The following is a 27,353-nucleotide window of genomic DNA, read 5'->3' as shown; positions in this document are numbered from 1 at the left end:
TCTCAACAAATGTGTTTTGTAAACTTGAAACCTTCAGCACACATATGCATGAGAATTGACTTTGGTGACGTAGGACACATCTGGTATTGACGGAAAAGAAGCAGGTGTTATTTTCTAACAAGAAAATTAAACTTAAACTTTAAGTTGTTGAAAAACTATTATCAAACACAAGTTAGTATTCAGAGCAATGTCTTAGATCATGTCAGGAGTGGATCTTAGAAATGAAATACATTTCAATAAAGCTGAATTATACAAGTATTTTTTAATTTCCAGAGGCATATCTTAACATGTCTGTGACTTGAGCAGACTTACTGTCAGATTTATCACACCAGGATTAAGCTGCATGATTCAGTGTAAATTGCTTTCTCTCTGTCAGGGCTGCACTCTCGCTTTATAACGTGACACAATTATCTTTGATATTTTTTATAAATCACCTGCCTGAAACAATCCTGACCCTTTTTGATCAAATAACTGATTCCTCTCTGAACTCAACGAAACAAACGATCATCCTTGAAAAACAGATGAATGGCAGGGTGATTCCTCCATTCACTCATGATTAATGACACATGACTGGAGCTGAGTCACTGATTAAATTAGTTGTTAACTAAATAAAAACAGACAAACAACATGTCGGAAGCAAGAAATTTAGATGTGTGCTACTTTCAACAAAGTCTTCATAGGAGTTTGTTGTTGGGGTGTCGAGGACTGCAGTGATTTAACGATTAGAGTATTTTTGTGACAAAGCAGCAAGTTTTGAGATTTAAGTCTCTTCTTCTTCCTTATGCAACCATGACAACGCCAGACCAGTAGATACTTTATCAGACACCCAGGGAGTTGTTTTGTATATCTTTATCTGTCAGTGCATGATGGGAGAGGTGTATCCCTTTCATCGTTTCATCATTTGGACGAAAATAGAAAAAGCGGTCCTTACAGACATTTGTATTACTACGAGGATATAACTTTGTGAAGCTTGTCTCACATGTGCAACCTTTAAAAGCAATTACATTTTAAAACAGTTCATAATTTTGCAGTATTTTTGGAATACACAAAGACGTCAATGGCATTATATACATTTGTAAAACTTGTCTCATGTGTGCAACATTATAAAGCAATTATACCTTTTTAATGTAATTTTAATGGATTGTTTGCCCGTTTATTTTCCAGAATTTCCCTTTATCTTTGGAACACTGAAAAATATCAATTCAATTAAATAATCTTCTCCTAATTGTAACATATGCAATATTTAAAAGCAATTACACTTCTACTATTTTGAAGGAGTTTTCCTCGTTTATTTTACAGAATTGTACTGTATTTTAGATACAGATTACATACAATAACGGACACTTAATTACAATAACATGTATCTATTTTAATTTATGATTTATTCTATATATGAAATGGTTACATTCAAGTCTACATTTATTAAGTTAGATAAAGTAAGTTGGTACATAATTTTATTACATTATTTAATAAATGTCCCGGAATTTAGATCGAATGAAAAACCCCAAAAATAACACCCTTCTGCAGTCTGAAGGCAGATTATCAGTATCATAAAGTGTTCGACCGTATCTAAAGGGGATTTCATTGTTTTCACATGTCGTCAGCCTCATAGCATAATTGCCTAAGTCATATTTTAATGTTTTTGGAAAACAAGAAAAAACATAATTTTTAGAAAACATATTGATATTTTTTATTGATATTGTAACAGTACATTCAACCAGATGTGTGAACAAGTATGCAAAAAGAAAGAGACCCATCATCAATTCCCTAACAAATAAAAAGTGACTTAGGCAGAATATGCCATGACTTAGGCATTTTTCGCTCTTACATATAAATGCAAACATCACATAACCAAAGTTGTTTTACTCTCCTAAATATAACCAAGATGTTTAACTTGTCAACCTTAACCAAGTTGTTTATTAATGTCTAACCTTAATCACTGTTTTCCTTTCCCACCCTTAATCAAAGTTCCACTCAGGTGCTGTGCAAACTCATTTTCACACTGTCTATGGATGAGAGAGGTTGTCATAGTACTGGTGGGCCACTCTTGGTAGTACTGGTTTCATTGCCTGCAAGTCATTGAATTTCCTGAGAGTAATTGGCAATTGGGAAGGAAAGAGTGGGACCCATTGGAATCCCAGAGGAAACGAAAATTGGAAAAGAGATCTCAGTAGTGTCTCATTCATTTCTCCTAGACAACTATGAGATCTATGTGAGACCAAAGTGAGGCTGTGGCTGATTTCTTCTGTTTCTCAATTGTTTCTCTTGAGAAACAGGTGCAGAAAATCTCAACTTGGGCTCCCTGTAAGTTTCAAAGGAGATCTCATCAAGCTCAGAATGAAGTTTCAGAATGTCTCCCCATTGCTGGAAAGGAGCAAGGTTTAAGTGGTAAAGTCTCAAGTCTCACCTATTGATCCTAAGGAATTTTAGGAGAAACAAATGAGAAATGTTTGAGACCAAAAAAGACTACAACAAGACTGAAATGAGAACTCTCATTGAGCTCCTTTATGGCTCCATAGCCATAAAGGAGCAAGCTTTGAGCAGTAACATTTTCCTCTGGGATGGTTCTTCGGAGATGCTGATTTGCTGAGGCAGGTCCTCCCAGTCAGACTCAAAATCCAACTTGTACCAGATTCGACCATCAGCCAAGTACTGGAGAGCCCGGAGGTCATGGACTGTTGGGTCACCAACTTTTTTACCTGGTCGAATATTGATGACATAGGCCCCAGATAACTTCATGAAGTCATTGTGGTATAGCTGAGTCACATTGTATGGATGCATTCGTGCAGTCTCAAAGATGACAATGTAATCACGTGGAGTGTGAATATCTTTGATGATGCGCTGTTCAATGAGGCTATGCATGGAGTCACACTCCATTTGTATGTGCCCTGCAACCACAAACTTTTGTTCAATGGTGACACCATGCTTCATGGCCAGATGAAGGTAGGTGTTGCTGATGGTACCACACCGATTTTGATATCCACAGCCATCACTCCAGACAATGACTTTCTCGATGTTTCCGTTGGCCTCTAGGATTGATTCAAAGTGTTTGAACTCCAGATGGGCAAAAACCTCACTGCTGAGGGAGCCTTCATGCTCCTCCCAAGCATAACAATACCCATCTTTGTTACTCAGGTTGAAGCAAGCAAAGTTGTGCATCTGTAATTTAGTTTTATAATACATTGTGCTTGCTTTTGTCTGGGGGCACAGAAGAACGCATTGATGGTCCATTGTCCACACTGAAAGTTTGTCACTGGATATTGAATAAATATGAACTCTTACCAGATAAAAACGAATCAAAGAGAAGAGCTAATGCTTCACTTGTGGACAGCCGAGCCCTCTTTCTCATGTTTTCTGCCATTTTTGTTGTATCATCAAAACTGCCTAAGTCAAAGAGATGACTAAGGCAGATAGTGTTTTTGGATTCTAATGAGTTTTGTGATTGGCCAAGGACATAGGCAGAAAGGCAGGATGATGCAGCAGTGGTAGGAGAGTAAAGTTAGGCAGATATCACAATTTAGCCAAATGACTTAGGCAATTATGCTATGAGGCTAGCGATGTGTAAATTAAACCTTAAAAAAATCCAGATTTTATGTAAAATTAAAAAACTGTACTTCAATAACAGGAAATTACTGTTTTCATTATATTTTTTAACAGTGTAGTTGTTGATCCTAATGCACATGTTTCTCCTTAGAAAAGACACACTAAGGAAACAAAAAACATTAATTTAATCCCATAGTGCTTACAAAAACAGCAAAAAAAACACAGTAGCCTGTTTTAAATACTATGGTTCAAGGTGAAAACGTCCCCAGTTAGCTCTCCTTCTTGCAGGTTTTGTCTTTTACAAAAACCCTCATCAACCCTTTACTCTCAATTCCCTCAGACTGGTTCATGTGGATACACACTGCTGAACGCAGCCTCAAGGCGACTCTTTAACATGCAAAGCTCTTTGTGCGAAGATGTTTCTGCCACAGAAAGCTGATCGGGTCATTGGCCTTGAAAAAACTGTTTCATGAGATTCTCATTGAATTAGAGAACTATTTCCAATCCGGAAATCCATTAAAATAGTTGGACACTCTTCCTGCAGTGCATAAAACATGGCATTTTCTAAAGAGAACGATCAAGGCTACGTGCTGTGCAGTCAGGATTAAGTACACTGCTGTGTAGTCAGCGTTTAATAAGGCAATTAAGATAGATTTGTAAAAGAAAGACTCATCTATCAATAATTAAAAACATGAGGAAAATAAAGAATTGCAATCCCATCAAACTGTTTATTCTTGCCACAACAATTCTTGGTGGCAAGAATTCTTGATAGGATTGCAATTCTTTATTCTTATTTTGTTTTTCTCACTACTGAAGCTATATACATGCATTGAGCGCTTTGTCTCTTATTTGTAGTTAAAAACATACAACTTAATTATCAGGAGGGTCACAGCATATAGGTGATTTGCCAAATGGTCGGACTAAATGTGAGCACTTTAAACACGTGTTTCAGATTTAAACCCTCAGTACACTTCTGTAGCCAAGGACAGGGATGAGCTGGGAATAAAACAAGCGCCTGGACTTTTGAACCAGAACAGCAGGCCAGAACCCATCTGGATGTACACCACCGCCAACACACAAGACACACAGTATAAATGATGAAGGACAAAATCCACAGTCCTGGCTATGTGTAAAAAAAATACATGTATGAACATGGATCACAAGGATGAAGCTTGAGCCGTCAGAGTTAGACAGATTTAAGTTCAGTATATAAACATTACACAGTCTAATTGGTACAAAGTTCCCCCAAACCCTGGCGCCTGATGTTGACGGGCTGAGAAAGGCCTGAAAAACACCTTTTGTGCCTCCACAAGATGTCGATGGAGCGGTCAGAGTAAAAAAGACCTGCTGACAACCGCTAACAAGCTAACAAACAAACACCGCAGCATTCAGCACATTAAATAAACCCTCTGCTCAAAAACTTCTGCCAAGAGTCTTGTACAGCTTTGGACCTCTCACTGCTGGATTTATAACGGTAAGAACACAGCAAAGCACACACAGACTACCGGATACCCAAAAATTGAAATCAACTCAGGTTGAATCAAATAGAGAGACTGCGAAAGATTCACACCCCAAATGAACATGATATGGAAATGTCAGTATGGTACGTATGACATGTACAAACTTGAAAATATCAGTGTTTTTTAAACAATGTTAACTGCAAACATTTTATTCTGGCCAATGGACTGAATCCCTGATGGCAAAATTGTCGTCGCCCAGATGCGGCCCACGCCCGGCACGTTCGTCCGGCCCACTGCGTGGAGTGATGGTGCACCTCTTTGCGATCTGGGGCTCTCTGTGTTATTTTCCCAGAATAAACACAGCTGCTCGAATCACGGCAAGTGTTGTGAGAACAACGAGACAAAAGCTGTGTTATTATATCGACGCACATACTGTAGAAAACCAGGTGCGGTTCAAGAGTGCAGCAAGGACTTTACTCTGCCTGAATGACTGTTGTAAGAGGCTTATACTCAAAAGTATCACTGGAAGATGTTCCCAAACAAGTTTTCTGTGGTCAGAGCGCCCTTGTCATTATCAGGCCTGAGATAAGAGTCGAGTAGAAGCGGTACTTACATACTGAGACTTGTCCAGTGGAGCCATGCTGACCGTTTTCAGGTTGTCCAACAGCGCCGAGTCGAAGTCCTGGAGTCCGGCGCTGGAGTGGACGACTCTGTCCTTCACAAAGATGCTGACGGCCCGTAACATGAAGGAAACAAACAGGTGCATGTGGATGTAGTTTCTGGTGCAGTGAAGACGTCTGCCAGGAAAAGCAAACGGCATTCAGAGTTACGGATTAATGATTAACAGCATAATAAAACGGTGTCCAAACCAGCACAGAGAGCTTCAAACAGGGTGTTTAACTCCAGAGTCTCCCTCGTTTCCTTCGGTCACATTTCTACATTTCTGCCGGCCCGCTCTCCGACTGTGAAGCTGTTAATTTGTCTTCTGGGAGCCATCTCTCTGTTCTCTGTGGCAGAGAGACACTTTGTGGTCCTTGCTGAATGTGATAACAGAAGCCAGAACAACACTTCTGCATTAATCCCCCTGTTTCATGAGACCTGACACTAATTCTGTTCTCCTCCGTGGCTGCACACGTATGAGAAATTGTATTTGTGAGCGTGCAGTCGTCGATGCTCCACGTGTATAAGTACACGGCCACGCTCTCTCATTCTGATGAACACTCATTGTTATTGTTGTGGCTGCTCCGAGCTTATTTACTCAGCAGCTCAGCCACACACTGACAGAAACTATAGTGTTTCATCTGTAATTGGTTCTTATGGAGAGATTAATTAGCGTTGAGTGGGAGCTGTCTTGGTGTCAAGTGTTATAAAGGTTTGCCTTCACCTTTCAATTGTGTGTCAAGTTTAATTAAGTTTTTAAGTTCAAAGCAGTCACGTCGACACTACAGACAGTCTTTGCTGATCACATCATGTTGTTAGATGTCTCATAGTTGCAGTAGTAGCTGACTGTGGTTTGCAGAAGGTTAATGAACTGCAGCTTCATAAATAAAGCCTCATATTGTGGTATAAGAAAAGAGCCCTGCTGCAGGAGGAGGATTGTTGAAGATAATTCTCTCTCTCTCTCTTTCTCTGGTGGATTATGGTGATTTGATTAATATGCATGCATCTGCCTCTACTCTTAAGCCCCTGGATGCCGTCCGTCACTCTGCCCTCAGGTTCAGATCCGTTGATGTTTAAAGCACACTGTCACGGCACCGCCGCCGCACTGAGCACTCAACGTTTGGGTGAAAGACACTGTTCTGTTCATCTACAAGGCCCCAACTTATCTTATCTTATCTTATCTTCAGCGTCATGCTGCTGCTGTTTATAACTCTGACTCAGATTCAAAATATACGTGTTTATGTATATTTTGTATATGAATATCTGTATGTAGTTTCTGTGTTTTGTCTATCGTGAAGGAGTTTGTGAACTTTAATTTCATTACGCAACCATGTGTTGTACAGTTTCCAATAAATAAGCCTGTACCTTGCATATCACATCTTTGCTAATTTGTCGCACAGCATTCTTTCATACGTCATGAAACACGTAGACGTGGTTGTTGTTACTGCTCTGACTCAACAGCCAGGAGGTATTAAAGCCTTTTTAACTCATCGCCTTCTTCATCGCCTCAGACTTAAGTTATTAAGCTAACTAAATTATGTTTTTACGGGTTTTCTACCCTGCTCTCCGTCTGTCTTCCTCTGTCTCCTGTATTTAACTCCAAAACTAAAAATATTGAGGCAGGATGGAAAGGTACCAATTCAAGTGGAGAGAGAATTTTAAAAGGTTTTTGAAGTGCTGACTGGGTGATTACATCTGTGGATTTTATTTCAGAATAAACCTGAGGAGCCTTAACGGCAGTTTAATATGTATTTATTTTTAACATTTGTGATCTTTTCACCAAGAAGGCAACGGAGAGAAATTTTTGTTTGAATAGTCCGTTTAGTTCCATCTCTCTATGTACAAGCAGAGGGAGGTTAATGCTTTCTTTAACCTCAAAGCCTTTATGTACCCAATTTCTAAAGTATATTTTTACTTTTCTACGACACACAGCACATTTATGGTTGTTAAGGCACAGGATGTCTAGAGATAGCATTCACAGCCCCACAGCTGACTTAAAACGTTTAATTCAATTCAAAAATAATCCAAGTTAACGCATCATATATTGATGAAAATGTTATTTTGCCCTCAAGTTTCCACCCACAGCTCAGAAAATGAAAAGTCTTTCATTTTCTGATTTCTCCTTGGCTTTCTGTGATAGTTTTACCGGTCTGTGATTTCATTATAATTCTCTTATAATTTCCCGTAAAGGTTCTGGAAGAGATCCAAAAGATCTTTGTAACTCGGTGCTAATCGTAGGATAAAAACGGATTTCCATTTTCAATTAAACCCTTGTTAGTGCAGGTTTGAACAGAGCCTCTAAAGTAATTGACTACAGTGGAAACTTTTTTTTATTTTTTCCTGATTTCCTGCTCTGACATGCTGACAGACTCTCTGAGTCAAACATTCAATTAATTGAGATTAATTGTGGAGGGATGTGGATATTAAGATGTACAAGGAGCAGGCGAAGACAAAAGAACATCCGGGTAACAGGAGCCGCAGGATAATGGAAACTAATCAAATGAAAAACAAATACAGGTGACTCGAACAAAAGACTGGTCGCAAATGCAAACTCAATAAAAAGGAGAGCGAGGTGCAGGTGGAGCAAGGGAGAGAAAGTCACTAGAAACGGAGACGAGGCTGGAAAGACTCAGGAATAGGGGGAACTATTCAAAAACCTAGAAAGCACGCAAACTACAGCGACAGGACCGCGGGACGACCCTGGTCTCCAAACCTCATACCATCACTCTGTCTTTCGTGCACCATATCGGCACTCAATGTTGGAATATGATCATAAATCCGAGTGACATTTGGCTGCAAAATTGTCGCTCTGCTGTTCTGGCAGAGTTCTTTGTGGACTTTACTGCTGCTGCAACACTTTTATGATTATTTCACAAAGTGTGTGGAGCACAAAACCGAAGTAAAAGTGAAGAAGAAAAGTTGGAAATCAACCAAAAGTACATGTCATAACCCGAAACCGCCTCCTTTAAGTGCCTCAGAAATAAGGCCCACCATTTTCTACTTACAGGAGGTGTGCAGAATCAAAACACTACCAGTTTTCTATCCCAATAAATGTAGCAAATAAACCAAATATTTTCATTTTTATTGAAAACTCAGTCATTTATTGCCACTTCATGTTCTATGGTAAAGTCAAAAAATATATCAGCAGGGGACACTTCAGTTTCAAGTGTTTCCAAAAGGTTTTGAAGGACTGACGGGGTTATGATTGCACCAGCGCCATTTCATAATAAAAAGGCCAGCGAGGCCTGAGAGTGGAATTTTAACATTAAAGGGCAGTTTAAAATGTTAAAATGTGATCCCTGATCTTTTCACCGAGGAGGCGGTTTGTGCAGTGCGGACATAAAATCATCTGTTTGCCTGCATCAGCGAGGTAACGCTGTCCTTTACCTCGAAGCTATTGTTTCCATGATTTGTTTGTATTTCTAAGAACATAAATCATCTTTCATTTCACGGAATACATGTAAACTGATCTGCAAGTATGACGTTTTAACCATGCACAAGCCTGTTCAGCCTCGCAGCTAACTTGAGAAGTTCAGTGCCGCTCAAACGTTGTATGAAGAGCTCTCGATTAAAGGTAACACATCAGACATTGTTGAGCATTTATTATGTTATTACCTCCATCTGAAAACTCAATAATCTATTGCTCCTTTATTGTTTTTCAAGCTGTCTAAATTGGTGTCAAAGCACCGTCAACAGTTTGTTTTCATTTTTTGGTATCAGCTGTGAGCAAACCCCTTCATTTCCCCCCCTGTGCACAGCGGCGTGGAACAACGGTGTCCGTCAACACCGCACTCAACAATCGAATAATGAGCCTGATGGCTGTCAAGTATCCTCAATTTTGGCAATTCTGTCAGTGTGAGCAGAGAACAAAACATTTGCCGTGATGCTGGATCACAGCAGGACAGTCAGAACACAAATGCTGGAAAAGAGATGCAGGTTTCACAAAATGCTGCCGGTGTGTCAATGAAAACTGCTGGTCTCCGGGGGGGGGGTTTTCTAAACCCGGGGGATGACGTGGAACGTGCCCAGCTGTCAGGCATTGAACCTTAAGGGACCACCTCCTGCAGTTTCTGTCTTTGGGGGATAATCAACAGGTTTTTGTGTTGTAACACTGCAGCTGCGAGGAAAAACAGCTCATCCTTTAGGTAATTAAAAACTGCTTTCATACCTGAAGTACCCGATGATGAAGATGGCCACCAGCAGAGAGCTGAAGGAGACGGCGTAGCCAACGGTGTACATGATGTACAGCCGCTCGAAGAACTCTTGCTGTGAACACACACGGACATAGAGAAATGTTTGATACTAAAGGTGCACTATGGAGTTTTGGAAAAGAAATTCAGAATTTTTCACATATTAATGAGGTAATAATGCAAACTCAGAAATATAACTGAATAAACAAGCTGTTCTCAGAGTAAAATAAGGTCCTCAGATCTCTGTTTGAAACTGTGTTGTCCTTTAAAGGAGAACTTCGGTCGATTTAAACATGCAGCTTCATTGCTCAAGCTACCCTTGACTTGCCAGTACCGAAGACGCGAACAAATTTGATCCAGCCATTACAGAGCTCCGTGAACGGAGACGTAGCATTGAACGCTAACAGCATGGGGTCAGAACTTTAGACTGTGTTTTAAGCGTGTTTTAAGCGTCTTAACATGCTACTTACCTGTTTGTTGCATCCGTGTGTTCCGGTAGCTAGACCAAACTAGCATATCCATCGAGTGTGCACTTAACAGGCTTAACAGGCTATTGTAAGGCTCATGGCTCATGACAGGCTGTAACATGGACATGTACATTATGAACATAAACACGAAAATGCTGGATTACGTTTCCGTCTCCGCCAGTGAGGGAGTAAATGCACGCTCGACGGATTGACTAGTTTGGTCTAGCTACCGGAAGACGCCGATGTCAACAAACAGGTAAGTAGCTCCTTGCACAAACACATTGTTTTAACTACTTTTTTATTCATTTTTAGTCATACACGCTACAGTGCTGTGTTGTAAGGTGTCTGCCGATGTTGCATAACTTTTGGTGTGAGATGTGGAGCATGTTAAGACGCTTAAAACACAGTCTAAAGTTCTGACCCCATGCTGTTAGCGTTCAATGCTACGTCTCCGTTCACGGAGCTCTGTAATGGCTGGACCAAATTTGTTCGCGTCTTCGGTACTGGCAAGTCAAGGGTAGCTTGAGCAATGAAGCTGCATGTTTAAATCGACCGAAGTTCTCCTTTAAGGTCAGTTTGTTTATTCAGTTTAGTCAGTCATGAAAATGAAGAGAGTTTGTTTGTTTACTTTGTTTAGACAAAAATAAATTAAGATCTTTCTCTTCTGATTAAAATGTCTTCCCCAAAACTACATAATGCACCTTTAAAGATGCTACAAGTGAGTTTCAAATGAATGTAAGATAAATATCACTATAATCCAACTGTAATAAATGAGTGGTTGGTCAAAATGTAGTAAGAAAGAGAAAGAGAGAGAGAGAGAGAGGAGGTTTTTATGGTATCCCTGCCCGCTTTAACCAATCAGGACAGAGAGCTCCAGAAAGAGGCGGTCCCGTCTTTGACAACGCAGCGCAGCTTTAATGTTTTTATCAGAGGTGTTAAATCGTGGCTGAAAGAGAAACGACACTGTTCTCACACCTACAAACTGCAGCACAGACGTATCTGTACCTTTATAACCTTCTGATTTCATACATTGTCTTTGTTTCCTTCTATCTACTTTTAATTGTTAGAAAGCCTCCTTTGGACAGCTGTTGCATATTAACATTCTGCTCTGAACACTCACAATGCATCTGGTGCTTTTATCTGTATTTATTTATCCATCCAGTTTATCTCTCAGAGGCAGCGTATAGCTGGCAGGTGTAGTTTGGTTGAAAAGAAAACAGCGTTCGGAATAAACTCTGTGGAGGCGCTGCAGTTGAGCTTCTGCAGCTGAAAAAAGCTCCACAACTCAACAAAACAATCCAGCCTACAAAAACAGATTTTCAGGAAAAATCAAGTCAATGACTCCCAGCTGCTCGGCTACACCGGACGCTACGATGAGAACAGAGCAGCCAACACCGCTGATGTTTTCGGGGGGCTAATTATTAAGTTTATGCATGCTGATACGAGCTGAGGAAGAAATGACAGCTGCACCGATAATTAATGTCGAAAACTGACGTTAATGCCGCTGTGTAGCCTGCACGTGTGCCAAATTAAAGACCGGATCCGAAAAACTCCACTCCCAGAACATCTCTCACTGTGTTAGTGTGTGTTTTTGTCTGAAGTTAATCCAAACAGGAGGAAGTAGATTCATAAAGTCTAAGCAGGTAACTTGCAGGATTACATCCTTAATCTCTGACGAATACCTCCAAATTGGAGACAACTTCAGGGATTTTAACAAACACTTTAAATCTTGTCTGGTATCTAAGAGGACTTATTGTCGGGCATTAGTCAGACTCAAAGGAGCCAGACGATTCAGGTAATACCACAAACAAAAGGCGGCTCTATACCTGGTATGTTTTCATTTTTCACAGAGCAGAGGACAAAAAGTCTCTGAGGTGATTTGGTTCCTTGGGTGAATAGTTTGAATTTCAAAAGAATATGATTCATTCTCAAAAAGTCAAGGAGATGAACATGTGCCAAAATATCGTTCCAGTCTCTAAAGAGTGAGCAGGACGATGGAAATGCAAAAACAACTCTGATCTGAGTCGGACTGCTTGGTGGGCAACGAGGAGCAATGTAGCAGGATCGACTGTGGGACGCCTCGAAGCCCTTGAGAACATGCCTCACAGTGTGTGAGTCTGTGTGTGTGGACATCGTGACTGGAATCGTCCGAAGTCCAGTTCTGATAAACAGTGGATCAAATGACGGTCCTGCGGCAGGCAGCTGTATCCCAGATAAACCAACAGCAGGCGGACAACATCAACATTATGGAGCACCGAGCCGCTAATTAGCCAGATGATTCCCAGTTGGTGGAGACCAAAGGAGAGCTAAAAACAGTGGCTATTTGACTTACATTTGGCCGAATGGAAGGAAACATGACCTCAAATTCCATCGTGTCTGTATTTATAGGTGTGTAAACAAGCAACGTTTGCTAACAAATCAACTCGTGTAGATGACAGTGTGTCATTGTTCCACAGCCGACAAAGCACTAATGAATGTTTACAGAGACTCTCTTTGTGAAAAGCTCCTCAGCTCGTCGGTGAGTGACTTTCTAATATTTAGTGCCTCGTTTTTGAGCACATCTATTTCACGGCTTTAATAACCTGCCTGCCGACCGTGACATGAGGGGGAAAAAAAGAGCGTATTTTCTGCTTTCACAGAGCGGTGGCGTCCGTGATGCGCTCAGAGATGATTTCACAGTGATCGTGTTGACTGCAAACGCAGTGTGTACGTATGACGGCATGTGAAAAATACTGGATTAGCCAGCAATCCAAATAAACTGCTGTGTGAATATTCGACGGTCACACTCACTCTCCCGTCTTCATCATTGGGCTGAAGGAAGCGCAGACACTCGGAGTAGTTGGTCCACGTTTTGTTCCAGCGGTCCACAAACACCCAGGAGCCGTTCACGTCACACTTCCTGTAAGCATGACCTGGAAACACACACTCCTACGTGATTTTCATGATATCTTAAAACTAAACTTTGGCCATGATTAAAACATTTCATGCAGCCTTGATATTTAAAAGACCCTGAGCTCCGATGATAAAACCTACACGTGTGGATTTTATCATTTTTTAGCTAATCAGACCTCCTCGAACACGGCGTTATCATCATTACGGGCCTTTCTAACAGGGAGAGAGAGGCACAGATATAAATGATACAATCCTCAAGGACTGAATGTCATTAAGTCAACTCACTGTCAGACTCTCATGGCTTGCTGAGACACTCGAACACGACAGAGCCTTCATTAGTGTCATTAGCAGTATTAAAAATGTTCTAAACAATCAGTGAAGTCGGCCAATTAGTGTGTGAAGAGAAGTGACATTATAATTCCATCACTCACCTCCGGCCTAAAACGTTTAATAAGCTAGAATAATTGAAAAAACATTCGAACGACGAGTGCATTTCAGTGGATTCAACAAAACGCATGAACATTCTTACTGAACTAATTACTACATTCATTTTACTGCAATACATCGACAGCACAAACTGCATGAATCCATCCCCGCAGTCAAAGTCTGCGCATTCTGCACAAAGAAATAAACAACATTGAAATTCAAGCACTTTCAAGGATTTCAAGCACCCGTACGAACCCTGAATAAACGAAAGAAACAAGCGTTAACCTTTGTGATTGAAGTCATAGATGTAAGACGGGCAGGGGACCTTGGTGACGAGCCCGGGGGAGCCGTGGGGCCAACAGATAAGACCGTCCCAGTCAGGAGGACACACTTCATCTACAGCCAGAAGAGAAAAGAGGAAGTCAACGTACAGAACATGTACAGAACATGGAATCACTGGAACCATTTGATCCGCGGCCTATTTAAATTGGTTTGGGGGGGCGACAGATCGAAGTTTACCAAATGAGAGAAAAGATGCGTCCGTCGGTGTGATGTACGATTTTGCCGTCTGCCTAACTGAAATGACACGGGTTGTTGGTTTATGAAACTATTTGAGCTTGCAGAGAAATGTTAGGTGTCTGTGACTGTGTTCTGGTAAATGTTTGCCAGGCAAACACACCAAATAGTTTTGCGGGTTGCAATTACCAAATGTCAACTACGCTGAATGTAATGGTCTTATATTAGACACGCTGTCTTCGATGTGAATCTCCAGATAACCCAATTTTCTCCAAAATTAGCTTTGTAACACTTGTTTTTTAAATCCATTGATCAGATGTTTAGAGAGTTTCAGGTGGACTTTAAGAATCAACAGAGCACAGAGAATGAGCAGTGAAGTCCGCTCTGACTTTATTTGTTTCTCTGCCCTCTGCCAACGACAGCAATTAACAAAACTCACAATGGATGTCAGAGGACTGTATTGTGTGGGATGTATACAAACCTAAAAAACTACTTTAAATCAACACTGACTCATCCTCTCGCTGCTCTCGCCACAGAACGACTGCACTCGCATATGCAAAACATTTTAAAGTGCAACTTTCAGAGCCGGCGCTCTTCCCCCTCAATAAAGTCGCATACTTCACCTTACGTCAGCGCTCGACAGCACATCTTTCAAACACATAAATATGAATCCGTCACAAAGGCTCCATCAGACGGGGGATATTGCTCAGACTCAGACAGCCCACTGCTTTGACAATAACGTGCTGCGTTTTAAAAGGTTTAAAGTCTAAAATGGTTAAAGTGAGAACAGATTAGGGCTTAATGTGTTTTTGTGACGGGGAATTATCACAACTTCTCTTGATTCTCTTGTGACTTCGGTCTCCGAACACTTCTCCCTCTCAAACAGTGGTGTGCACATACTTTTTGAAGGGCAGGGCCGAAAAGAAAAAAAAGGGCACGTACAGCGCGTTATCGCCACTGAAGAGGGCACTTTAGCGCACGATTTGCCAACCAAGAGGGCAGTTTATCATGTTTTAACCAGCCAAGGCGTTGTGATATTCCCTTATGCTTATTTACGTGGGTTGGGTCAGGTAGGGGGAGGGACTTGGTATTGTCGCCAGTGGTGTTAGCACTGAATCTGAGTTCCGCCTCTCGCCATGCAACTGCCTCCGGCGCTCTGGCCTCCGTTTGAACCGGATCACAAGGGGCTCCAAGTGGACACGGTCGATTATGCGATCCAAGGGCTCACCAAACAAGAGGAAGGACCTAATTTAGCGTCCGAGACCCGAGGCGGCCGATTTGGCCGCAGAGAAAACAGTAGCACAGTTGTGGCAATCAGCTAGCAGGACAGCTAACGTTAGCTCCACATGGAAATTAAATTCCCTGTCGACAAACTGGCCACAGTTGATCTCAGAGTTTCTGTTAATCAAGAAACTCTGTAGATCAGCCAGGGTTCAGGCAGAGCAGCTGGAGGACATTAGAAGGAAAACGGTGAATAAAGTTACAGAGTTGGGTTCTATACGGTAATCCAAAAGGTCTTTTTTCCTTTTTGTTCCCAAAAAAAAATAAAAAATGAAGAGATGCAAAATTCGAAAAACTTCCCTGAGATCAAGATGACTCAACATGTTTTTCAAAGAAACTTTAAGGTGGATTCTGAGTTCATGCAAAAAAGCCAAAGATCAGAGACAAATCAGAGCTCACTCCCGTGTGGACTGTTCAGTTACGCAATCACTGACGTACCGCCAACGCCCGCTGGATATCCAGCAGGCTAAATATGATGTTGAGTCACCATTCCTCTCTCCCCTCCTCTCTTTCTGCTATCATGAACCAGTTTCATCATGCTTCTGTTTGTACGGAGCGGGCACAATAATAACCTCCAGTTTCTATCCCAAGCAAATACACACATGCTGCAAACAAACCACAACTCAAGAAGGCAGTGTCACGTTTCTGGTGCAAAAGGAATCCTGGCTGCCTGTTCATCCGAATTTATTCTCTCACACGTGTTTTTTTTTTCCTTCCTCTCTTTCTTCTTCACATGTCACAAGTGTGATATTATAATGGACGCCCCTCCGACGCTGATCCAGCATGTAGGGTGCAAACAGCAGCGGCCGTGGTAATCGTGGTAGCAAGACAGAAAGTTGTGCAGCGATCAGACAACTTTGAAAGTCGTGGAGCGCGGTCAAGGCATCGGGGGATCTTTCTAATGCAGCTCAGGCCTGGAAAACTTTGAATCTGAGGGCCAGGGGCCATGTTTGAAGTGTCGCGCGTGAACAGTCGGTACCTGTGGACCCTGGGTCAATGTTGGAGAGGTTCTCGTAGCACTGCAGTTTGATTTCGTAAAGGATGTACATCTGCTCCTGTGCAGAGAGAGGACCATCAAACCCCACCTGTGGAGCACAACAAACAACATCAGATCCGTCAGAGCTGCAGGCCTGCGTCTATACAGTGCGTGTGTGTGTGTGTGTGTGAATCTCTTTGTTTTGTGCTGTTCAAGAACATTCGGGACGTCGTGCCACGTACCATCTGTTTTGGCTACAAAGCGAAGGAAAGCCATGAGAACAAAAACAGCAGACAGAAACATTTCAAAGCACATATTTCTTTTTTGGGGGGGGGATATGGAGAAATTCAGGTCTAAATATCAAAGCCTGTATATTCTACCTATACAGAGAGGATCACTGATGCATTCACTTAATGTTTGCTCGATTACATTCAGAGCACGTCTACGTCTGGCACATTCTGACCTCTCGTGTGTGATATTGTTTTCTGCTGTGTAATGAGGATTAGAGTCTCACAGGGCTGCTTGTGTGACTATAGGCTTTAGTCCCGATGCATTACAGATCAATCAGGAGAAGCCTAATTCATTATTCATGTCGATGTACTGCAGGACAAGCTGAAGACCCGGACTATTTATCATTGACACAAGCTAACTTTACTAACATTTTTCTACACGACCACACTTTTTATGAACACTTGTAATTCCTCTCGCACACAGTGTACATTGATTTTCTTTTAATTGAGCTCTAGACAGGATCTTTCCAATGAGTTATTTCAGACAGAGAATTGAACAGTTTAGTGAGGTTTGACAAAGTTTTAGCTGGTTTCGCTTCTTCCTTTACAAAGTTGACCAGAAAACTTTTTTTGGCGTTGTACATTTCAAACCACTCATATGTTTAATTTGTACATGTTACACACGTCAATACGCGTCATAGTACTTTCAGATTACACGACTGTCACGTCCAGAGGTGGAGGGGATGGTGCAGTCGTAACAGTGAGGCTGCTGTACAAGATGGCGTTTCAACATTTGTAACTGATAAACCAATGGATATTTTTAACAAGACGTTGGGACATTTTATGACCATGTCTGTGGTGACAGAACCCTGGAAGCCAAATCTCGATCTTGATCCTACACCTAACAAAGACTGAATCCATTGTCAATATTTCTACGACTACCCCTTGTTTTCGAGTGCACACTTGCCCCTTGGGTTGTATTGTGATATGCAACATATCAATATTTCAAATGTTGTCCAATTTACTTAATAAATTCTAGGATTAAGCACCAAATTACAACATTTTTGACAAAATGCTTCATATTGATGTTAATGTAACAAAAACTATTGTTTGGTACTTTTCAGAAAACATTATCACAATGGGATTTTTGACAAATAATCATCAGTAATATGGATGAAATGATGAAACGGTCTGGTGAGTTCAGAAAATGACATCACTTTACTGTAATGAAGGCCAGAAAACCAGGAAGAGACACCACTTATGACATTACGGGATATAATGGTATCCAAAATCTCACATGATATATCGTCTCATATCACGATAATGATACATATTGTATCTATTGCCCAACTCTGCTATCAATCAGCAAATAAAAAACAACACTGCGTCCTCACCAGCTCACTAGCGGTGCTTTGTAAGCTAACATTAGCAAACCGTGCTGACATTAGCAAAGCAGTACCAACTGCATCAACATCAAATGGGCAAATTCAACAAATGCGTCAAAATGTGGGACTGTCTCGCACAAATCAGCAATAACAATAGCTGCGATGCTAAAAGCTGCTCTCTGTTACATTTCCAACATTGATTCCAGTCATCGTGTTGGGATTTTTGTCATTCGCAGACTTTAGAGAGACTGTCTGCCACTCATCCAAGAAGCTTCCTCTCTTGTTGGGGGATCGTCTCTGCCATTTTAAACTTGTTCACATGTGGAGGTCAGACGGGAGTCGTTTCTGTCACTGTGCAGTCACTTAGTGTCACTTGACTCAAAGTGTGAAGTGCCACGAAATTGCCTGAGAGGAGCTATTGTGCAAAAAAAAACAAAAAACACAGCCATCTTTCAAACGAGATGACAGGAGCGAAGGAGAAAGGGCATCTGTTTTGCCTTATCTTAAATTCAAATCGGTACACAGTGTGCTGCTGTGTCTGAAACACTGTGAGGAGCCAGCAAAATTTCTTGGGCAAATCATAATATTTCATTTTTGAACAAGTGCCGTCGTCTTTGTTTCCTTTTGAGAGTACGGAAACTGTGCTGTTGAAACCATAGAAGAAGTCCCGTGGTTAATGGCATCATTCCCGCCTCCAGGCTAAACCGTCAAGCCTTTAGTTTAGGCTGAAAGAATTTGCCAGTATCTTTTCATAGTCGCAGCAAGAGTAGGATTAGAGCTCTGATGATAAAACCTCGGATTTCCCCGTCCCTGAACCTCCATCTACAAATGCATCCTGTAAGCGAGGACTCAAGGTCCAATCTACAGCTGCAGAAACGCAGCCCGACAGCTTCACACAACCAACATAATAAACTGTCCTCTGAATTCAATCCTCTTTCTCAAACCTATTACAACTGTATATATTACTGCCGGGTCGTGACCGTCATTAGCCCTTAAAGACGGCACGATAGAAGTCAAATTAAATAAAAATCTGCTTCAATGCCAACATGCTGTTATCAAACAACAGGTGAGAATGGGAAGGCAGGATGAAACCGGTCATAACCCTAACCCAGGCTATATTGTTAGAATAATGACATAATCTGCATTTAGATTGGTCCCCTATAAACGTTGCTATCATCGTGCAATCCAACCATGTAATTTTGTCCGCAAAGAAATCTCAGAGGAAAAAATGAAAGCCGAGTGGAACTTCAGTCGCACTGGACCTTCTATCTGCTGCCGCGTCTGTATTATAGATTAAGTGATTGAGGTCGGGGGGGTCCAAGGTCCACATGCATCTTATTTCAATCTGTAGTTTTTCTTATTAGCAGGGAATGTCATTAGTTTTGCAGGTATTTAATCCAAAATTAAAGTATAAAGTTACTTCAGGGATCATCATCGTCATGAGGATTCATCGTCTGGGACAGATTTCCAAACTTTTCAGACCATGTTCACAATCTTTCCCAAGAACCACCAACTGCAAATAAGGGTGTGAATTTTTGGCAATCTCGTGAATCTTCAATTCCTGGCTAAGCATAGCAACATTTTAAATGACGTGTATATATGTGTTTATATAACTTTTCCATGTAATGGATTGAAATTAACATTTTATGGTCTTTGCGCCAGTTTGGAGATCAGTTTCAGCGAGGCTCTTGGGTACCACCACGTGGAGCTCATGTACAACTGGTGGTGAATCACTGATCTCAGTATGTATTCACTAAATTTCTGGCACATTATCCCACAATAGCAGCCACACACGTCTTTTTAGGAACGATTTAAAGTTGTCCTTTCCCTCACTGAAGTGTTGAATAACCTCCTTCTATCAGTGATCATCTTTTATTTGAAGTCTTGGCAACGGCAAGATCCAAGTCTGTTTTTTTACCTCCTCTCAAGACTTCTTGGTGAAAACTGTTGTGAAAACCCTTCAACTGTGGAAAAAAACCCTAAGATTCAATTATTAGATGTGAAGGCTTGTTTCTTATCTAGAGAAGCAATTTAAGACCTGAAGGGTTTTTTTAGGGGGGAAGGTAATGACACGTCTAAGTTGTCGCCTTGGTTTTCTAACCATCATTAATACATGAGTGATTTCTTTTCTTTTTTTTACTGTTGATTGCTTATTGTTGCTTTTTTTCTCTCAGACCTATTTGGCGTTGGGTGTTAGCTAACTGATAAAAACCAGGTCATTTTTCTCACGACTCTCCCTTGTTGCCACAGCTGAGAGAACCACCGCCGCCAGATCTGTACCATCAGGTTACTTAACAGCTGAAGACACGTTGACAAACGAAGAGAAAGCAGCTTTCTATTTATTACCACAATCAGACTTGATATTTGCCTCTCGGGCGCAGGCTGAACCTTTTCAATATTCTCTTATTCTTGCTTGTCGAGACAATAATGATTCCGCTTATTTCACTTTTACACCTATACTTAAAAGTAACCTGTGTGCGTTAGAGAACAGTGTATTTATAGTAGCAAGTGAAGTTCATAGAGCCATGTGAAATTAGATTTCTGACGGATCATTAGGCACATGAATCAGGCAGACTGAATGTCTTTCATGAGCTGTAGTCTGCAGCTAATCACACATGGGACACACTGAACACACACCGCTCTCCACGATCAAAGCGTGCGCTCTGAACGCCCACCATCAACCCAAACCGTCTCCCCGCGCAGCCAAACACAACGCTTAATCAACTGGAGAACACTGCGGTTGGTGAACACATCCGGGCAGCGACTGCATGTTCCTCTAAAAACTATGAGCGAAGCAATATAGAGTTAATTCTTAAGAGATGTTCTCGCCTAATGAGATAATTAGAAGAGGAGGAGGCGAAAAAACAAGGAGTAAAGTTTTAATTACAGAGATAAACAGCTGCTGCTGTGTTACAGTTACCCGTAATGTGCAGTGATGGAAAACAAAGGTGCTCATATTTCTTCTCATATTTTCTGCAGTAATTCTCCAGCCCTTACTTACCAATCATGAAACCACATTTGTAAAGTGAGTCGTCCAAATTACCCGACAAGTCCACGTTTGTGCTAACAAGCTATCTCCGTTTGTCATAGATGCTGAGCTTGCCACTTTTCGATGCTTAGTTTTCCATTTTTTTCAAGTCTGATCTGAATTGTTTTCTCTCCTGTATTCCTTCCATCGAGAGATCAAGCTGTGGAAGGAGACTTGACTTGTAAAAGCGGAAAGTTTGAATGAAAGATGCAGGGACAGAAACTTATTTCAGTAATGATTCAAGGGATAAAGCCAGTTCTCTGGTAACTACTACTGTTGGTGTTATAACTGAACTGTGAAGAAAACACGGAAGTACTTTACTCAAAATGCTGCAACTGAAGGTAACCATTATAACCATTAACTATGATGTAGCATGATAATGGTCACATATCAGAATAAGCCTAACAAAAAAAATGGTTTTCTCCTGAGAAATTCTAAATTTTCTAATTTTCTGTTTTCACAGATGAAAGAATGAGGATCTTTAAAATTATCATGGCAAAACTTATTTCTTAGCAGTTATCAAGTCATAAACACAGACGAGCTAACTTAGATCTTAGACTTAGAGAAAACATGGATCAAACTTAGATCAGACTTGGAGAAAACTAAGATCAAACTTAAAAAAAACGTAGATCAGACTAAGAGAAAACATAGATCATACTTAAAGAAAACTAAGAGAAAACTTAGATCAGACTTAGAGAAAATTTAGATCAGACTTAGCGAAAACTTAGATCAAACTTAGATTAGACTTGGAAAAAACTAAGATCAGACTTGGAAAAGACTAAGATCAAACTTAGAGAAAACTTAGATCATACTTGGAGAAAACTTAGATCAGACTTGGAGAAAATTTAGATCAGACTTAGCGAAAACTTAGATCAAACTTAGATTAGACTTGGAGAAAATTTTGATCAGACTTGGAAAAGACTAAGATCAAGCTTAGATAAAACCTAGATCAGACTTGGAGAAAATTTTGATCAGACTTGGAGAAAACTAAGATCAAACATAGATAAAACTTAGATCATACTTGGAGAAAACTTAGATCAGACTTGGAGAAAACTTCGATCAGACTGGACTGTAGTTAAAGGGTCACACTGACTTTGTTCACTCCACACATGCCTGCCTCTAATACATGTACTGCTCCCCTTTAGGGACATTAAAAAAGTACTCTTCCTTCAAGCGTTATACAATACGGATTAAAAAAACATTTGTGCTACCACAAAAAATGTCAGTGGAAACAACTTAAAAGCTTGTTTCTTCTCCCTCACTGAGAGTTCCAGGATCTTTTTATATGCATATATTAAGACGTTTGCGGGCAAACCTCAGATATGATACGACAGCAGAAAGCAGATAAGGCGCTGCGTTTGACCATGTGTGTTTCATGTGCACATGTACATTCTGGAGGCGACTCTTTTTTCCCGCAGGATCAGGAGGAGCCTTTAATCAGGCGACAGGTCTTTGAAAAGGAAGAAGAACGTGTGGAATAAGAAGGAGATCTCTGGTTTTGTATTTGTATGTAAACTGTCTGTAATGAATCCAGTGATACAGGAGGTTGGCTGCTTTTCAAAACCTGGTGCTTACATTACCCACAATGCAGCTTAGCCACTGTGAGACATCACTTAGAGGCAATTCCTCAGATTACATGCAGCTTCCTCCGGAGCCACAAAAGGCTTTTTACCCATTTCTTTTCTCCAACATATGCAGTTTTACTCCCCCAAGACCTGTAAACACACCTTAAAGCGTAAACTTGGTGGAGTTACCTTTTAAAAGATTACAACAGCAATGGCTCCTGTCTGTTACAGAGACCAATGTATAAAGGCTGACTGTTTCAATCAGTGTGGAACAAACGTTACGTAAGCGGCTCCTAAAGGAACATTGTAGGAACAAACACTGATCGGTCGGGCCGAATGAAATAAAGAAGCCCCGTCCATTAAAGGAAACATGAATCTAATCAGAGTTCAGTGTGATCATGAGGATAAAGCCCACCTCACTGGAGGGATCTGAACCAAGTCTGTCTTTAGATTCGATTAAAGTACAGAATCAGATGGTGAAAACACCACGTTGCCAGAGCTTTTTCCAAACCACTCATTATTCCACGCTCTGCGGTTGCATGGCAGCAGATACAGTTGTTGTCGGTCTTTGCAGGGGCTTTTTATTCGCACTGAATCCCATTCATTAATGTTTTTAGCGGTCCTGGAGCTGAAGGCGCTGTCCGCGGTGCTGATAATACAGGAGGAGTCCTTTCACTCTATTCTTAACAACTGAGTCATTCACCAGTCAGGCGCTAACAACCCTGTCAGCCACCTGAATCACTTGCCAGGTTTTTACTGGCTCATGTTGAGCTGCAGCTCGGCACCGCCGTCACTCAAAAACCTACAATTTTGCAATGTGAGATTTCTGTCTTTCAGAGCTCTTTCGAGGGGGTTGGCACCAGATGTCATCTCACTTGTTAACCGAATTAGAAACCATAGGGTGTGAACTATATAAGCAGGTGATGGTGAGTGACTCAGCTACTTAAATCAGGAACAAAACAGCTCCTGGAAAGTCAAGAGGCACAGAGACTGCAGACACAGATGGACAGATTCCTGCTGTCAGAAAATACTACAGAGCAGATGACTGTCATTTTCCTGTGCTCGTATCAAGAGGGCAAATACGGTGAGCGACACCGCAATATTGAGGAAAGTAAAAGGGATGGAGAGCCGCACCTTTTACCTGGAGCGCACAGTGAGCTTTCCTGCTGGGGATCCTTCAAAAATGATATCAGGCTGCTGTGTTTCAGTCCATCTCGGTCAGCAGGCAGGAGCTGATTTTCATTAAAGGGATGCATGACTGCATTGTAGAACATTTTCTACGCTTTTCTTAATACACGCCTGAGTGCAAGAAAGGGCTGAGATGTGGTGAGCAAAGGTGGTTTAAGTGCTTAGATTCAGAGATGAGTCAAAAGCATGTCAGGTTTTTACAAGCGTACGTTCTGGATGCAACTACTTCTTCATGCAAGGTCAGGCGGAGCCTTTCATTGGCAGCGCCTCAGGATTGCTCCAGACATCGTTTGTTCAAAAATTCAAAAAGGTCTCGTCCTAATTTTAGGGCTGTTTTGCCTTTTTTGGTCACTTTAGAGTAAAGAGACAAACCAGTAAGGAAGGATTTGGACTTTTTTCGGCCGATACAAAAACTGATAAATACCTGACTCTCGTGGCTGACACCGATAAAATAACTAATAACAGAAACCAACATCTCTATGTTGTTGTTGTTGTTGTTTTTTTGCAAAGATGGTTTACTTGATATTAAATCAGTGTGATTAATATGTGACGACCTTTCCCCTCCTGTTGTGTTCCTCTTGTAAGAAAAACGCCCCCACCAGTGATGACTCAGTGGCTTTTGTCTCCATTTGACAAATGATGTTATGTGAGGGACAGCACCTGTTTGTTCTTCTTCTCTGTGTTTACTAGCTGCTCACAAAACCACTTTAAAGGTGCAAACCACCACCTACTGTGTGCAGATGCTGCACTCGTCAAGTCAACAAAATCAATCTGGCTTCGTGTGGTCGGCGAGATGTCAGCTATAATTTTCTTTATCTGCCGATAACCGATAATGTGGATGTTCCATTATCGAGCTGATAATTCATCTGTCTCATTTATATCGTCCGTCTCTAATCTTCTGTAATGCACAAATGTAAATTCAGCAGCGACAGTGCATAGTGTTCCTTACCTGCGCGTCAACCGAAGTCCAGCATGAGAAAAAGTTGAAAACTAAAATCCACATAGTTCGTTGGTGTGCCTTCATCTCCAGCGCCACCTTTTTATTTGAGTTCAAGCAGCCTCATACTCGAGGGGAATATCTCCACGAGTAGCAGCTCCACATTACTGGAAAGTTTCTGCGCTCCAAAACTGAGCCGCAGGAAGGACGCGGCGCTCATCGGATCACAAATCCCACGTGTTGTTTCCATCCGAGAGACAGCGGCAGCAGCAGCAGCCGTGTGATCGCTTCCCCTCTGCTGCAGGAGGGAGAGTCCTGGATTTACCGTAGCGCAGGAGATCCGGTCTGGGATGTGTTTCGCTGTGAAAGCAACACATGACGCGCGACAGGGGCGCGTTTGGAGGAGAAAGCGCGCTCCACGTGTCAGAAGTGTCACAAGCCTGTGCGCGCAGTGTGCCACAGAGTTGGACGGTGCGTAAAAGCCGCCTGTACCTGCGGAGAGGTTTGCGCTGAGATGCTCTCTCCCTTTGCGCATTGATGGCACGCACTGTTGGCAAAGAGGGCGCTGCGTTTTTTGACGCACAGGAGTGTTTTTTGTGGCCTGTAGGACACACTGAAGATGATATTTAATGTCCCCGTTGCTACACTGTAAAACCTCTCAATTCAGCTTAATCAACACACATCTTACAGAAATATTCAATTTATTATATGAATTTGAACTAACTGCATGGTCATTTCTTTACATGACAATAAAATGTTATGAGACTCATATTAAAGGTGCAATATGTAAGAATGTTTCACCTATTGAAACCAAAAGGGGGCAGCATATGGCTAGCAGAACCGCTAACCGCTAACTGTAGCTGCCTTTAGCTAGTTAGGTCAGTTAGCACCGCGAGCGCAGGAGCTTTTATCAGGACAGGCCGGGGCTAGCCGGTTAGCATGCTAACCTCAATAGATATGTCTGACTTTTTAATATTTTCAACTGAACCTCTCACTTTATCGCACCTTTAAAGCCGACTAAATGTATGATTCGACAACTTAAACCTGAAATAAAAGATGTCTCTTTTAAGCTGAATTATTGAACATTGACGTATTATTAACACTTTACAATAAGGTACACAAAAATATAGCTACGCTGTCAAATCTATACGTATATGCTAACAAGCATATTCCCCTTGGATATTATCTAGCCAGCTCAGTTAATGGATCTGATGGTTCAGGCAGGAGACAGGAACTCAACATGATACATAGATGTCTTTAAAAAACGTTTTTTCTTTTTGATACTTCTAGTTAATTATTTGCAGGGCCGGTTTTTGCTATGGGCAATGTGGGTGACTGCCCAGGGCGCAATCAATGTGAGGGCGCACGCCCTCACGAAAAAAATAAAAAATAAAAAATCGCCAGTTTTCTAGACTACCGCCGCTCATTTCCCTTAGTGGAGTGGGCGCTGGGGCGCCCTCATTGTCACCTCAACTTGCTGCTCAGAGTCATACAGGTGGTGTGTGTCAGACAGTCCCTCCAGAAAAACGCGATTATGCGATCGCATAATTCAAATCATAATTAGCCAAAGTCCGCATATTTATGTGGGGGCGGCATTTTTCAAATACGCCGCACTTTCGCTGCATAAATTGCCGATTTCCGCGCAAAATATGCGGGGCTTGCATAATTTCATAATCCCCACATTTTCATTGCAAAGAAGTCACATATATCTCATCAGAAAGTTGAAAAATGTTGCGTTTGCTTCACACAAGAGCAGCCATTTTCCCCTGTTGCCATGGGAACATTATGAAGTGACATAATTACGCGACGTGAACATCATCAAAAAGCGATGAAGCCATGATGAAGCCCGCAACTCATTCTCATTTGCCAACAAAAAAAATCATACTAGTTTCAAAAACCTTCCAGTTGTAAGTATGTTAGTAGTATGTAAATGTACGGTACAGTAAGAGATTGCACTTTGTCCATTGGAAGCACTTATTTTAACAGAAGATGTCTGTTTTGTATAGCTACCTCTGTAAAACAGGAAACACACATTTATTTATTTATTTTTTATTTTCTTTATTCATTTTTTACAGAACTTGTAGCATATTCCTTTTGTAAAGCTACAGACCTTGTTTGACTCATCAATGTTTTGTAAGTTTGAGCCATGTTTTTATTAAGGTCTGAAATAAAACAAGAACTTAAATATTCCCAGCACTTTCTGTGATGTAGTATGCTGCTTATCATAGGAAGTAATAAGAAATGACTTTTTACATTATGGTAGTAGCCTAGTGAGAACAGGGTGTTGGGGGAATCACTTTTTTTTCTCTCTTTTTATTATCAAGCCACAAATTTTGGGAGTTACCGCAATTTCATCGCACAAAATTGCATAAATATCCCGCATATTTCATTGCATTTTTTAGGGCAAGTGATGGTTCGCCCAGGGCGTAAATCTAGCCAGGACCGCCTCTGATTATTTGTCAACGTTTTTTTCAACTAAAACTCTTACATAAGGCACCTTTAACACACTTAATTGTGTTATTACGTTTTAGTTTTGAAGGACAACTTTTTTCAGTGAAGCGAGGACATGTCAGCTGCTGTGCTGAGTTTCAAGAATGGCGCTACGCCAG

The 27,353-nt window shown here is 41.3% G+C and overlaps 1 protein-coding gene across 3 annotated transcripts in view; it reads right to left on the bottom strand.

The window, feature by feature from the left end:
- pth2ra (parathyroid hormone 2 receptor a) overlaps positions 1–25,259 on the bottom strand; it is a 62,624-nt gene extending 37,365 nt beyond the window's left edge. The window contains exons 1-6 of one of the 3 annotated variants that reach the window (XM_030427365.1): positions 24,757–25,259; positions 16,415–16,520; positions 13,924–14,034; positions 13,111–13,232; positions 9,832–9,929; positions 5,617–5,800 (exon numbers count right to left, since the gene is read on the bottom strand). In XM_030427365.1, the coding sequence (XP_030283225.1) occupies positions 5,617–5,800; positions 9,832–9,929; positions 13,111–13,232; positions 13,924–14,034; positions 16,415–16,520; positions 24,757–24,831 (696 nt within the window). In that variant the 5' untranslated portion in view covers positions 24,832–25,259. Of the gene's footprint in view, positions 1–5,616; positions 5,801–9,831; positions 9,930–13,110; positions 13,233–13,923; positions 14,035–16,414; positions 16,521–23,753; positions 23,773–24,756 lie in introns of those variants that run through there. The other 2 variants (XM_030427366.1, XM_030427367.1) reach the window with 2 other exon arrangements.
- Positions 25,260–27,353: the final 2,094 nt, after the last annotated feature.

Source organism: Sparus aurata, chromosome 9 (assembly GCF_900880675.1).
Source record: "Sparus aurata chromosome 9, fSpaAur1.1, whole genome shotgun sequence".
NCBI lineage: Eukaryota > Metazoa > Chordata > Actinopteri > Spariformes > Sparidae > Sparus > Sparus aurata.
This window is presented reverse-complemented; position numbering and strand designations above follow the sequence as displayed.